Genomic DNA, 15,029 nt, shown 5'->3' with positions numbered 1-15,029 from the left:
TGTGTGTGTGTGTGTTTTGTTTGTTTGTTATTGTTCTGTGTTGATCAAGACAGGACAGCATCTCTCTTATGAAGAACTAAAGCACTTTCAATCCCAGGATCCAGAACTGGCAGAGGTTGTAATAGAAGAAAATTCATCTGAACTGTGGAGCTGCCTCCCAAGACAGAGCTTTCCATTTTTCTTTCCCTGGTGAGTCAAAGATAAAGGATGTGATGGATGTATATATCCTGTCTTTAGGGGTTCCCAGGCTTTACCTGTGTGTATTAGCAGGAACTTGCAAATTGCAGTTTTACTGGATTAAAGGGGAAAAGGTGTGGGTTACAGGTGCTGCCCACCTGCTGACACTGACTGGATCCGAGCAGAACACTTGTGCACTAAAAATGGAATGTTATGCACTGGGACTTCATGTGTTGCTCCCCTTTCAAGACAAAAATATCCCAGTGACTGCTCGGTCCTGTTCTTTAGGCCATATATTAATCATCTGGTCTGTGGTCTGATCACCTGTGGCAACTGGTTTACATTTCTAGTAACCTCTGGAAAATTTTCCGCCCTTAATATCAACTGAGAAAAGGTACTATGACTTTTGCAAAACACTGAGAAGTAGCAGAACACTAACGGATCCTGCAGTTTGTATTTGGTCTCATTCAGGAAAAACAGCCTGGCCTAATCCTGTACTTCTGTTAACTGTGGTACAGCTTTTAGAGTGACTACAAGACATTTGAACCACTCAGAACTCTCTAAGGTTGTGGAGCAACCCTGTATGTTAGCAAAGTCTTTTCATGTGGATAAGAAGTAACATGGGAAGGTGCCACATGTAGTGGAGGAGACTGCTCCTTTGCTCATACGAACGTGCCAGGTAGTGTCCTGTTTAGTTTGTGCAGACAGACTTGGAGAAAGGCATGATGGATTTTGCATTTTTGAAATGCTTAGGTAGGATCTATCCACTTGACTTCTTGATCACAGCAATGGCAGTCAGACAAAGTATATCAGTAAACTCCAAGGCAATGTGTTTGTTCCTTGTTTATATGGCCCTGCTGCAGGTACTAAAAGGAAGATATGAAGGAGCACAGATTCATCAGCTGAAAAGTCCAATATTGCTCTTAGGAGTGATGTTTGTGCTCTTTTAGCTTCTCTAGTCTCTGCCTCAGTCTCCCCCTCCAAAAAGGGGCTAGTGTATCAGCATTCATGTTTATCAAGCATAAATGTTTGTGAACAATTGTGATCTTGGATGTAGACTTAAATATAAGCATTGTCATAATGTGATCTTTCTCTAATATGGGTTGTTTTATTCTTGTTGGATTTTTTTTATTTTTAGGAACAAATCTGTAAATAGAACTCATATTCTACAGAATTTTTTCCCCACTTCCTCTTCATTGTCTTTCCACAAGACAGTGTCCCTAGAGAGTTGCTTTCTCATACGCCATCCAGATTTGGGGAATAAGGTGAGAAATTCATCCCTATCACATTATTTCCCTGTCTGTGAGTTGTCTTCCATAAGCTTCACACCTTTAGGGGTTTTGCAGGACATTTTCAGTACAGAGTTGTAGCAGTTCTTCCCACCCCTGTGTAATATGGCATCTCAGAGTTGCTGTACCATCCAGGAGGGAGGAGGTGTGTTGTATATAGTTTGTGCTGCTAGTACACTGCGTCCATCTCCCTTGGCAGTTAGAAATACCCATGGGATGTCCCAGCTCCACTCATACTTATGTCCTGGCCTTGGTCTGTAGTGGTGAAGGGATGGACTTTGTATGTGCAATGGGGCACAATTCACTTGAGAAGTGCTTTTTTGGAGCAATTCCTGGCAGTAAGTTCCACCCATTCTGAGATACCTGTCATGGAGACATATCTAGCCTGATCTCCTCCTTTGTTTTCATGTGAGTTTTGTGGGTGTGGAGGGTCTGCATTGCCTTGGAGAGTTTTGCCATGATCTACTGGTAGCTGGGGGGAGCAGCAAACCTGTGATTTGTGCTGTCTCTCCTTGTTTCAGGGCAGTGATTTGCTCTCAATTAGACAGACCCAAGAAAGGGTCTGTCAAGGCTTCTGAAATATTCTGCTCTCATCCTAGAGCTACAGCTTGCATGGCCTCTTTGCTGTTGGAAGCGGACAGCTCACCCTGACTGTTGTACCTCTGGACAAGTGCAGAGGACACTGTGAGATGTTCAAGGTGGAGCTGGAAGCTGGAGATTTGGGTGAGTATCTGCACTCACTATGCAGGGTCTGGGAGATCTGTTAAAGCCAGGAGACTTCTTCCAGCTGGGTCTTTCGTAGCTGACACCTGAGAAGGTGGTGTGTGCCATTACCACCTCTGAACTGATGTGTGCCTTCAGTGTTTGCAGCAAGATGTAAATGTGATTATTCTGAATGTGGGAATTCATGGCCTGGAACACAAACAACTGGATACTGTGAGATGCTGAATAGGTAGTTGGGGTTACTCAGAGATGCCTAACACTGGGCAGTTGGGGTTAAACAAGACGATGCTCTGCGAGGTATTACAAACCCAGTGTGGCACAGAGGGCAGGCTCTTCACAAAGAGTGTCTGCATACCCCCACCACTTCATGGGAAATGTGAGCAGTGATCAGGCATTGATTCATCTAATGTGTCTTCGTTGCGTCTCCCAAAGGTTATGCCAGCACAGATTACTGGATGATGAGCTTCATGGCCAAAGGGACAGAACCAGCGGTTGTTTGTTATGGAGCTGCTAGCTAAGGACAGTGGGTGGGAAAACAGAACTACTTCCAGGACAAGAAGATTTTCAGCTTTGAAGCCAAGGCAACATCTTGAAAGCGATAGACCTGGGCAACTGTGGCAGGCAGCTTTGCCACCTTGCATGTTTACAGTGTTAAAAAATGACTGTTTTCCTGACCCTTTGCCCTTCCTCAGATGTATTTTGGGAGAAGCTCAAGCTATTCATGACCTTCCCTGTCCCCTCAGGTAAGCCTTGGGCTGGTAGCAAAGGCTTTTTCCAGGAGCAACAGAGGGGTTTCTCGGGATGAGATTCACCTTTGTGATTTATGGCACTTCTGAATCTTCACGGGAGGAGGTTGGGAGTGGAGGGGTGTGTGTGACATTTCTGTATACATTCCTCCTGGGGAGGAGGCCTGAAGCCTGTGTTGGCAGGCCAGCTCTATAAAGGGAATTGTTATGTCCCACCTCTGCTCCATCTCTCCATCACGTTTATGGCTGTGTGCCTCAACAGTGTGCCCTGCAAAGCCAGCCTCAGCTCTGTGCTTCAGGGCTGACACGAGCCTCCCAGCCTAGTGGCAAGGACACTCACCCACAGCATTGTCCTTGTACCAAATTAATCTGTTCAGGTCTCCTTGTGTCTTGTGATTGCTCTTCTGCTGTTCTCTATCAGCAGACTGTAGTTGAATCAAATAGTAACTGTGCTTTTTTTCCACCACTTCCTTTCCTATAAAAACACTGATCCAAGTTTTTGTGGTCATGGTGCCAAGAGTACAGTAGTTCTGGATGAAGGTGGAGCTGGGTGCAAAGAAGCTTTCTATAAGTTCATGTTCATATTGTGCACCTAAGATACTGGAGTTGCATGACTATTTTCATATATATTCCCTGCTTTGAGAAGTACTGCCTGTGTTCCTGGCTCAGGTTACGTGCAGGAGCACCAGAAAATCTTGTCGCTGGCTTTTTTGCACAAACTTCTTCCAGATCTGATACATTGTCTTCAGAATGAATTTTTATTTTTTCCTGAGTTCCTTCCAAGCTGCCTTCACATGCTTCCTGTTGCTTGAGCACTGCATTATCCAGTGTCCTGAGAGAGACTTGGTTTCAGTGTTTGCAGGCTGCAGATGCCGCAGTCCCTTCCAAGTTTGATCCTTTGGGTCTGTTCCTGCTGTTGAAGATCATTTACAGATGTTTAAAGCTGAACTCATAGGCCAGGGCTGGGGTTCAGGACATACTCTCACACTTCACTTGTTACTATGAAATTGGAATGGGTTTTGTCTGAAAGCAAGTTAACTCTGTTCTCAGGAGCAAGAACCTTTTTCTCTGTAAATATTTTAGGTACACTTAAAATGACTGATTGGAAAAATGTCTACCCAGCCTTTGCTTTTGAGCAAAAGCAGGCAAATGGGATCAAACGTCTTACTAATCATATTAAGGACTGACAACAGTTGCCAAGTTGGATGACCATGTCTGGCTCCTGCAGAAGGATAAGGCAGAAGACAGTTCTTGCTCCAAAGAGTTTAGCCTGAGAGAGTTTAGTCAGCATTACAAACATTTCTATGCATAACACTTGTTTTTTTCCTGTAAGCTAATGAGAGCAACCTCAGCACCTGTGTCAGTGTGTTTGGCCTTTGACACAGAACCAACATACATCAGATACAGTAGAACCAGAGGGAGAAACTGAGTCAGAACAGAAGAAGACATTTAATTTGTAGCAAAGCTGTTAAAGGGGATTGGATTAATAAGAGTTATGTTAGTATTGTGAATGGTTGGGGTGTGTTTTAGACTTGTGACACTACATACAGTCCTGTACATACCAGGACACAAACACCACCCCTCTCGCTCTTCTTAAAGCCTGGGTCTTAGTTAATGGAAATTTGGGAGTTCGGTGATGGCAGAATCATCAGAGGGCCCACATTAGTGACTGTTGCTATTTATGCTTTGGCAGCTTCTCAAGTCAAAGACTGACAAGGTTACTTCACCTCTTACTGTTTTTGTATCTGATCCATTTAGTTTGGTTAGAGATGTATACAGAAAGAACCTGCTTGGACCCTTTGTTGCTGAGATTGCAGGTGGTTTGGTGATGCTGTTACTTCTAAGTGTCCTTGAATGAAACTTGTAAAAGAATTGTCTCTGCAGCTCTCAAGTGTCTGTGAAATGCCTGCTTTTTGTGAGTCACACTTAAGCCATTGTGGCTGTCTGGCTCCTTTGGGAAATAGCAGAGGAAATGGATCTATTTACGGCTGCTGTTTAGGTTGGGGGTAGTGGGGGCGCTAGAGCAAGTTTGTGCCTGATTAGCAAAAGTGCTTTTAGATATTGCTTCCCCTCCTCAGTGTTACAGCTGGTTGGACAGATGATGGTGAATCTGGAGTGTTTGTACATCAGCTTTCCAAGTGCACTTTATGGTGTCTTCATAAGTTTCTAGATCTGTGTCTAGGTGATATATTGTATATGTCCCAACCTTACTCCCTTTGGAGTTTACATCATTTGTTTTTAAACTTTCAGTATATTTTCTCTTCTTCTTCCAAGGACTGTAAGGAATTGGCTGCTACACTGAAGCAGGAGGGCAATTATTTGCTGATAAAGAGCTGATTTTGGCCATAGCTGTTGTCAAGTGTGGAGCCTCAATCTGTAGTGCAGTGTCTTGATTAGCTACTGTGATCAGCTGTCAGAAAGGTAATGCCTTCTGCATTGTGACATGGGTAAGGAACTGGGTATGGACAACTCAGAGGTGAGGCCAAAGTGGGAAAACTAAGACTTCTTTTAAAAAAAAAAAAAAAAGAGGTTTTGACATCTTGGTCAAATGGCTGCAAGTGAATCCTGGCCATCTTCCTTATCGGGGCTTCAGCTTCACACAACCTTGCCAAAGGCTGTGGCCTCTCTAGAGCACTAGGCAACTCCTAATGAGCTGCTCAGTCTTGAGTAGAACTGCAGGGAATGTGTCTATTTTCTCAGCTATCGAGGCATGGTGGCAACAAACATGATCTGGATGAGTCACAGAGGGTGTGTGTCCCATCACAGTCTCCCTTGCCACTAGATTTACTTTGGCACTTGTGTATCCAAGTGTGTGTGCTGTTTTGCATAATACCCCCCTTCACGTGCTGACCAGCTCAGAGGGGTTCCCAGTAAATGCATGCATCCTCATTTTAAAAATCTATTTAAATGCTTCAGAGAGCTTTACCTCTAAGCTGGGAGAGGGATGTCTGCACACCTGACATCCCACAGACTGCAAAGCTGTTCTGAAATCACACTAGTGAGGACCTGAAACTGGTGCTACCCAAGAACCCAGTGGGTGGAGATGTGGAGGGGTCATTCTTCTGCTTGTCAAGCTAGAGAAATGGGCTGCCACCCATGATCTGGACCTCAGGAGGATCGCATTTTAAAGCTAGTTTCCAAAAGCAGGAGTCATTGACCATTGTTCTCAGTCAGTCCTGAACTCAGGGTAACTGAAAGGAGGAGAAAAGAGTATTGTTTTCTTCAGTACCAGGAAATCAGCATCCCCTGTGGGGGGCAAGCTGCCAGTTTCTGTTGATTCTTTTCTGTCTTTATTCCTCTCCCCATTGGCATTGTGCACACACATTCCTCTGAGGCAGGTCTGCAGATCCCAGCCCCAAACTCCCTTTGCAATGCTCTGGAGAGCTTTCTAGGGTCAAGTTTCCTGTGTATTCTGGGCTGTTAACTTCTCCTGCTAGTCTTCTTGTTGTAATAGTCTGTCAGGGAAGCTGGTTTTACTGCAAGGAACAGGGCTGGATCAAAGCACCTCCCTTCTCTTCTGGCTTGGCATCCCTGACTTTCCAGCAGCAAGCCTTGCACGCATTTCTCAGCAGTTCTGCCCACAGCGTGGGAACTCCCTGAGTGAGATGAGGTGGAGAGCAGCAAAGCACATTCCTAGAGGTGTGAATTCCAGCATCTCAGCAAGGTGATGCTCCTGCTTATACCAGTAATGCTGCTCTGGAGAGTGAAGTCTGCAGGATCTGTCCAATCGTGGACTCAGTGGTCCAGGTTCTCTGGCTCCCACTTGGTTCCCTTGGGAGCCACAGAGCTGAGCACTTTCTGGTGCCAGATCATTTTGGTGGGCCTTGTAGTGGGTGTGCAGAGAACTTTTACTTCTGGGAAACCAAACTTTCTCCTCTTCCTAAATTTTATATTTAGAGTTGTATACTCTCATCTTCAGGAAGCTACTTCTCGTAAAGGATATATTAAATGTCCTGCTGAGTTAAACAAGGGAGATGCTGGTCTTCCCCTTTCCTTTGAAGATTCAAACAAATGACAGGTGATTTATTTTTAGCATTCTCTTTGTCTATGGGGAGAGGAGGCATGTTATAAAGGCTCAGGGGTGCTGGGAAGTAAAGCTATATATGCATAAAGACTGTTTCAATGCTGTACACTATAGATTCAGTGGTGGATTAAAAAAAATGTAGATATGCAATTAATGCAGAATTTTATGGATGGTTGTAATTTAATATATTGCAAACTTTGTAAATACTTGGGAAAAGCCTGTAAAGTGTGTAAATAAATGAGATTTGTATGTAGAGAAGAAGAATAAAAAGTTTTTACTTTTTGCAATTAAATGCAACTGTTAATGCACCTTTTCCCTCTTCTCATTTTTGTCATGTTGCATGTCAGCTGTTGATTTAACCTCTTTTTAGGGCACTTTGTGGAAATATAATTTTAATTGAAAAGTTGGAACAATTTTGTTTGGAAAATGTCCAAAGAAACGCTTAAAAAACAGTTTGCCAGTTTTAACCTGATTCCCTAAGCAAAGGTGATGCAACAGCTATGTCTGTCCTTCCTTTCTTCTAGCTAACAGCCTCTGTCACTCCTGCACAATTCACCTTATTTCAGCCAAAACTTGACAGAGTTAGAAGATGATAGTCTCTTCCAGATCTGATAAAAGCAGGCAAGTAGAAGAGAAAGATCCCACTTCTACCAGGATAATGTGCTAGCTTTGTTATACACCCAAGAAGCCATGCTGAAGACCCTCAGGATGTGAATCAGTAGGAATCCAGGCTTCATTTCTTCTGCAGTGCCTTTTTGGAGTCCACCAGTGTTGAGCTGAGCTCTTTACACCCCATCAGGTATCAGCGCATAGCTCCTGTCTTGTGCTGAGGCTATTGGCTCCCAGGGGTGCAGTGGACTGGCTGTTCCTTGAGTGAGCAGCAGGAAATCTGCATTCCTCCTGCACTTACTTAATGCTGTCTGGACACGAGCTTGTCAGCTCCAGGGTGGGGCTTGGACCGTGTGCTGTTAATCTCCATGTTTCAAATGCTGGCTTCAAAAACAGCTGTTGGGGCAGATTGGGAAGTTGGGAATTGTCTCCCCATAAGCCACATGCCCTGGTTGTGACTCTTCCAGGCCTGTTTTCTCAGAGAGCACTGTGTCCCCTGAAAGGACAAGGAATAAAAAAATTCCTTGTTGCTATGCTATCTTCTGTAAGGCCTAGTCAGGATGCTATAGTGCCAGGGACTACTTGCTGCTTGGCCCTTCATCTCTGCATCACTTGGAGACATCAGCAAGTTCATTGGCATCTTAGCACTGCCTTGTTCCTCATAGACAGGTCATAATGAGCTCATTGGTAGGAGAGGGGATGCAGTGTTGTTCCTTTCTAGCTGTTTCTCCAGGTCTCCAGAGATGCAGCAGCAGAGATGCTGAGATGTTTTGTGATGGAGACTGGTTTGCCTTTTTGCCTTGACCCAGACACCAGGCCTGTAGTTGACTTTAGCAATAAATGTGAACCTCTCATTTGAACAAATGAGTTGAAGCCTCAGACCCTTCTTGCAGAAGTTGTTGGGCTACTGAGAGCATGGTAAACCCTGGACCTAATGAAGGAGAAGGTAATGCACAGAGGTAAGAGATCTGGTGGGGCAGTAGGAGAGCAATTGCGGCAAGAGAGATAAGAGAGGTGCAAAGTGGGAGGGGAGGGGGAGAGGCAGAGCAGACTGCATGATTAACTTGGCTCTGCTAGCTAGGGCTGCCCACTCACTGATCCTTCCTAATAGCCTGTGATCCCCAAAGGCAGATCCAGGAGTAGAGCTGGAGTGATTGCACAATCGCAGATGGGGAGGAAGAGGTGGCAAGTGTGTGGGATTGTCTCTGCCAGACAGTCTCCAAGGCAAGCAGTGTGGCATGCAGTTTGAGACAACTCAGCTTGAGCCCTCCATATGTCTGGCTAGGGATGGAGCAGTCTGACCCTGCAGAGAAAATGGTCTGGTATTCCAGCCAGACCTGGAGCCTGCCAACTCCCTTTCTGGGGGCAATTTCAGCTCCACATACTGTTCTTCCTTCCCTCATCTTCCTGATGGTATGGGGAAGGGTCATCAACTCTCTGCTACCCCCTGCCTTCCTACTGGGCTGGAAGAGCCTAGGGCTGTTTTCTAGCTGCCTGCTGCTTTCCCGTGGCATGATCAGTGTACAGATGCAGGGACCGGACAAGGTAGGGTATGACTCCCAGCCTGGGGGCTACAGTGCTGCAAACCATTCTCAGCAGTTGCATCTCATTGCCTTCTGTTCTAGAAATGGCTGTATCCCAGTGACAGGGAAAGACCCTTGTATAAAATAGAGCTTTGCATTTAGTTGCTAGTTGCTTGGGAATTATTGTAGTTTAGGAGAAAACATGGAAAAGGAACCCTATAACTGATGGTTAAGGCAATGTCTGAGATTTGGTGTAGCAGAGGCTTGGATGAAAATGCCAGTGCAGGGAATTATGATTCATGCACAGGGTCTGTCTCAGGGAGTGGACCCTGCAAGCTCATTGGCACTAGACACTGCTGCTTCTCTATCAAGTTTGATATGTGAGATGGGTGTGTTCCATGTGGTTCTGAAATCCTCCTCTAATAAATACATTTCCTCCCCAGTCTTCAAGCTGTTGGGTGTTCCTTGTTTTTGGGAGGTGCTTTAAATCTGACTGCCAGAGCTGTGGGCTGCTAAGAGCAGAAGCTGGCTGCATAATGCTGAGCACAGGTCTTCCTCCTGTTTTCCTGTTGCTCACTGCACTGGAGCTAAGCTGGTCCCTGACTGATGAAGAAAAGAGGATAATCTTGGATGGGCATAATAAATACCGCTCCCAGGTCTCTCCTCCTGCTATGGATATGCTGAAGATGGTAAGTGGCTTTTATTGTGGGGGGGGATTTCAGAGGGAGTTTGTGTAGTGCAAGCTTCAATCTTAATGCTAGCAGGGATTTGGGAGGCAGAGCAATTATTGTGTAGGTTTGCAACTTGGTATCAACGTAGAGGTTCCCTAAGTTGCCTCTAAAGGGATGAGTTTCCTTTTGCTTATAGAGTTGACTTTGATTTTTGAAAGCTCCCGAGCGTGATCTGAGTCCCCTGATGCTCTGTGAGAGCAATGCAGCTTTCACAAGTAGCTGGAGCTCCTTGTGATGGATAAGAAAGGCAAGTGCTTGCACTGAGACCTTGCAATGAGTGGTGCCCTGCAGCTGGAGGAGGAATCCTGCTCCACCACCTGTGTGAAGTATCACCTAGTGTGCTTTATTTGCCTTTGCAGGTTATTGGGCTTTAATTTGTGAGAGGGAATGTCAAATTCAAGCATGACTACCAGGTCAGTTTGGGCTCTCCAACACACTCCTACTTCCTACAATGACCTGTGCATGATGACATGGAGGTGAAGGATCTCCCATTTTACTGTAAGAAACTGAGTCAGGTGCCCACCAATGCTTGTGGCTGCAGTGAAAGCAAAAATGACCTCTTGAGCCGGCGCTGGTTTTTGTCTTATTTGGCCCCTTTATCCTGTACCTCGTTATTTTCCTTGCTGTTTACAACACATGCAGAGGAGCAAGAGAGCTGTTCATCACAGCTATTTGGAGTGTTGTGCTCTTTTGGTCACAGTGTAGTCAGAGGAGACCTTCTTGTCTGGCCTTGAAGTTGAATTAAATGTTCGTGGGATGGTAAGTGGGAGCTTGCTGAGTAAATGAAGAAAGAAGTGATGTTAAGGCATAATGGGAGGCTAACAAGAGACTTTGGGTTCAGAGGGAATAGTGTGAAGACCCTAAGCACCAACATTTCCATGGACACCCACCACAGCAAGGCACAGAAAAATCAGGAAATACGAGCTTTGGAGCCAAACTCTTAGGGAAAGCATGAGGGAAACAATTTCTCAGGTGCCTAAAATGGGGGTCAAGGTCCTTAAGTTGGTGGCAATTCTGATCTGGTGAGTGCTGCTGCTGGCTGTAGGAGTGATGGCAGATCACATGCTTTGAGATGTTCCCCTCTGCAAGGCTGAGTTGTCTCTTAGTTTAATACGATTTGCTTAAACACAAAACCTACTGACACTGCAGAGCAGAAGGCTTTCATTGAAGCACAACAAATATTTATCATAAAGCAGCCCTAACAATTTCTTATGAGAGGCTTTCTACGTAATAGCCATTCTTGCCTTCCTCCCTGGGACTTTGCTTGTGCTGTGTTTGTCTCCGAGGTCACCTGCTGCTGTGGCACCATGCCTGGCTGATGTCACCCTGTGTTTTTGTTTGGGACGTGGGTCTTGTTGCTGTGGAAATAGTTAGGCATTGGTGGGATTCATAGCCTAAAGGCACTTTTTTTAAAAAATGAGGCATTTCCTGCAGGTGCGAGCCAGCTGTTTATGGAGCCCAGCTCTGTGCCAGAGGAAGATAGGTGTGCATTTCCCCAGCAGGGTTTCCAGCCATCACTCTCAGCCTGGCTTGGGGCCATGATGCAAGGTCAACTAGCTCTCTGTGCCCCCACCCAGATATTTCAGTGTTTCCTTCACCTACAGTGCTACTGCTTGGGGGCCTTTCCATGTCCCCTTGACACCCCAGTGGCAATGCCCTGTAACAGAGCTGTGCTGTGTCCCCCTCCAGATCCAGCTCTGGCTCTAGCCAGGAAGGTCCCATTGAGAACCTGTTGTTTGCTGGGCTGCCTTCCAACCTGCTGCAGAAGCAAAGCTGCTGTCTTCATCAAATGGTGTTAGGATAGTCTAAGCAGCTGTGGTGTAGGGTTCCTCATATGCCCTCTGCAAGGCATAACAGCATGGTCACTAGGGCCTGGGGGCTCAGCTGGCAGTGGGGCCACTGCCACTCCCTGTGCTGGAGGGGGGCTCTTGGTAGGCAGGTAGCTGCTGCGTTTTGGGTCCAGGGGAATAGATGATGTCTTTTAGGATACCCGTGTATTGAGTAGCAATTTTAGTTTTACTCATAAATGGGGGAATTGCAACTAGGGGGGGCAGGGGCACATGTCCTTGTGCATGTTGGAGAGCCCAGTGTCCCTCTCTGTATGCTGACACTGAGGTCCTTTCAGAGTTGGGACACAGAGCTGGAGGCCTTTGCCCAAGCCTATGCGGAGAAATGCATCTGGGACCACAACAAGGAGAGGGGCCGACGGGGAGAAAACCTCTTTGCTATGGCTCCAACACTGGATCTGGAATTTGCTGTGGAGGACTGGAACGGGGAAGAGAAATACTATAACCTGACGACTTCCGTGTGTGTCCCTGGGCAGATGTGTGGTCACTACACCCAGGTACTGGCCTGCTGGGGCATAGGGAGAGGGTTGTCAGGAAAGGAGCTGTACCAGAGCCCTGGGGCCTCTGTGCCTTTGCAAAGAGATGGGGAATCAATGCTGGGCACCAGGTAGGAATCACTGATACAGGGGAATCTGGGCATGGTGCCAATTGCCAACCATAACCAGCATTTTAGATAAGACCTCTCTTAAAAAAAATGCTCTGTACCCCTTTTTGGCTACACAGCAGAGCCAGGTGCTAGCTTGTCTTAGGCAGACATGAGATGTGTGTCTTTGCAGCTTGGGTGGATGGGTGAGAGTGGAGAAGAGCATAAATGGTGGTGGTATAAATATCAGGATGGATCTGTGGAGGTCCCCAGGACCAAAACAGAGGTAGTGATGCACTACTTGGGTGAAGTATAGGGTTAGAAAAGCTGTAGCACTTGGGTATGTGGGCTGTGACCCTACATTGGGAAGGTGGTCCAGACAGATGCAAGTAGCAGGATTCTGAATGCGAAAGCAACATGGGCATGTTGGATCTGGGGCACACACTGAGACAAGGGGGTTGTTGGTGTAATGACGGAGCAGCCTTCAAGGCCAGGGGATGGGTTGCCAACAGGGTGTTAGCCTTCATCCAATCACCTCACCTTCACCCTGGTCTTTGTCTTAGGTGGTCTGGGCAAGCACACATCGTATTGGCTGTGGGGCAAAGTTTTGTGAGAAGATTGATGGAATTGAAACAGAGGACATGTACCTGCTTGTTTGCAACTATTATCCTCCGTAAGTCCTATGCCTTGCATGACTTGGTTCATTTTGATGGGGCTTCTGCAATGGAAATGCTCTTCCTTCAATCCCTATAACACAGCAGGAAAAGCTTTCAGCATTGCTCAGAAATAAAAGCAAGACCATTTCAAGAAAGGCCTTTATTATCTTGGATTGGTCACAAAGGAAGGAAGGGTTGTCTGTTGATCCTTGCCCATGAGGATTCCTGAGGTCTGGTTCAGCTCCTGCCACAGACCTGGGAGGGAACTCCCCCAGAGTGCTGCCCAAGGTTGATGTACAGTAACTAAGGGTACAAACATCACCTACCTGCTCTGTGCCTTGTTCTTCTCCAATAGCAGCAGTGATGGCCTGGGAAAGGGTCAGGAAGCATGTATTGTACCAGCAGGATGGGTTACACATGGGAAGAGAGATGGGTGCCTGCTTGTGAAACCCTGGGGCTAGCCTGGGGGACCACTCACTTGGAGATGGAGAGTAACAGCAGACCTTCTTAGGGGTGTTTAGTAGAGGGGAGACAAAATCATGTGTCCAAATGTCCACCAATTGCTCTTTTCTAGGAGGTAGTGAAGGACCTGGTCCATGGAACTTTCTTCCCTGGTTTTAGTCACCTTAAGGTCAGGCCACTGAGTAAATGGCATTGAAAGTGTGTGGCAGGAGACCAAGACCTGTGTGTTTTTTTATTATTTTTTTAAACATTAATTCTGAGTTTTGTCTTGGTCGGGATATTCCAGTTGAATCAAACCCCCCTCTTTGGGGCTGACATTTCCCCTCTTTCCTTACACTCTTTTTCTTGGTGTCTTCTGCTTCCAGGGGTAATGTTAAAGGCCGAAAGCCATACAAAGAAGGACCCTCTTGCTCACAGTGTCCCAAGGGCAGAGTGTGTGTCAAGTCCTTGTGTGGTAAGTGAAGCAAAGCAGTGTATGTGCCTTGACAGGCTATTGGATCAGAGACCCCTGGGTTGGGGTCCAAACTTTGAACCTGGACCAGCAGCTCCAGGCCTGGACTATGAGGCATCACATGGGATGGAAGCCCTTGAGACTGATCAGCTACCACTAGATGAGGATTGGACACAGACCTCATAGCCCCCTTAGCCAGCAGTTGTTGCCTCATCCCCAAGGGGCAGGAGGTTGTGTGAGGGAGATAAGATGTCTCCAGGTTGGGAATCCAGGAGTGGGAAATGGCCCAGAGTGACCTAAGTTTGCAGATGACACCAAGCTGGGGGGAAGTGTTGATCTGCTGCAGGAGAGGAAGGCCTTGCAGAGGGACCTGGACAGGAGATGGGTCGATGAGCAAAGGCCAGCGGGGTGAGGTTCAACATGGCTAAGTGCCGGGTCCTGCACTTTGGCCACAACCACCGATGCAGTGGTACAGGCCTGGGGCAGAGTGGCTCAAAAGCTGTGCAGAGGAAAAGGACCTGGGGGTATTGATTGATGCTTGCCTGAACATGAGCCAGCAGTGTGCCCAGGTGACCAGGAAGGCCAATGGCATCCTGGCTTGTATCAGGAAGAGTGCAACCAGCAGGACAAGGGAGGTGATCATCCCTTTGTATTCTGCTCTGGTGAGGCTGCTCCTTGAGTGCTGTGTTTGGTTTTGGGCCCCTCAGTAGAAGGACATAGAGGCCTGGACAGCAACGCATTAGTTGACCCCAGTGCTTACCTATGGTGTTTTTCATCTCTTACCAGAATCCACTGTAGAAGAGACCACTCCAACCTCTGTGACAACAAAGAAAAGCCCATCCACTACACCCACACCAGAACCTACTACAACATCACCCACCATGGCCACAGAGAAGCCAGAACTCACAACCATAGCCCCAACCCAGACACAAGTACCCACCGCATCCATAGCAAAGCCAAAACCTACTGTGCCAGAACCCACCATAGCTACAGGCAAGCCAAAGCTCATCACACTAACAACTGCCATGCCAAAACCTAACACAGCCACTATGGCCAAGCCAGCATCCACCACGCCAAAACCTACAACCTCTACAGCCAAACCAGCACCCACCACGCCAAAACCCTCCACCACTACCGTTAAGCCATCACCCACCGTGCCACAACCCACCACAACCACCACTACAGCCAAGTCAACACCCACCACGCCA

The 15,029-nt window shown here is 46.8% G+C and overlaps 2 protein-coding genes across 12 annotated transcripts in view; both read left to right on the top strand.

Moving 5' to 3' along the window:
* The window catches only part of C26H6orf89 (chromosome 26 C6orf89 homolog), a 25,495-nt gene extending 18,228 nt beyond the window's left edge, over positions 1 to 7,267 (top strand). For all 4 annotated transcript variants that reach the window (XM_035347174.1, XM_035347170.1, XM_035347173.1 and 1 more), the window contains 4 exons: positions 50 to 189; positions 1,316 to 1,442; positions 2,066 to 2,189; positions 2,622 to 7,267. In XM_035347174.1, the coding sequence (XP_035203065.1) occupies positions 50 to 189; positions 1,316 to 1,442; positions 2,066 to 2,189; positions 2,622 to 2,707 (477 nt within the window). In that variant the 3' untranslated portion in view covers positions 2,708 to 7,267. The remainder of the gene's footprint in view (positions 1 to 49; positions 190 to 1,315; positions 1,443 to 2,065; positions 2,190 to 2,621) is intronic.
* A 1,376-nt stretch (positions 7,268 to 8,643) lies between these two features.
* Positions 8,644 to 15,029, top strand: part of PI16 (peptidase inhibitor 16) — a 9,450-nt gene continuing 3,064 nt past the window's right edge. For 2 of the 8 annotated variants that reach the window (XM_035347159.1, XM_035347157.1), the window contains exons 1-5: positions 8,658 to 9,780; positions 11,948 to 12,166; positions 12,816 to 12,925; positions 13,736 to 13,824; positions 14,608 to 15,012. In XM_035347159.1, coding sequence (XP_035203050.1) covers positions 9,628 to 9,780; positions 11,948 to 12,166; positions 12,816 to 12,925; positions 13,736 to 13,824; positions 14,608 to 15,012 — 976 coding nt within the window. In that variant the 5' untranslated portion in view covers positions 8,658 to 9,627. Of the gene's footprint in view, positions 9,781 to 11,947; positions 12,167 to 12,815; positions 12,926 to 13,735; positions 13,825 to 14,607; positions 15,016 to 15,029 lie in introns of all 8 variants that reach the window. The other 6 variants (XM_035347158.1, XM_035347161.1, XM_035347160.1 and 3 more) reach the window with 6 other exon arrangements.

This window comes from Oxyura jamaicensis, chromosome 26, assembly GCF_011077185.1.
Source record: "Oxyura jamaicensis isolate SHBP4307 breed ruddy duck chromosome 26, BPBGC_Ojam_1.0, whole genome shotgun sequence".
NCBI lineage: Eukaryota > Metazoa > Chordata > Aves > Anseriformes > Anatidae > Oxyura > Oxyura jamaicensis.
Note: the sequence above shows the minus strand (reverse complement) of the source record. Positions and strands in the feature narration are given on the sequence as shown.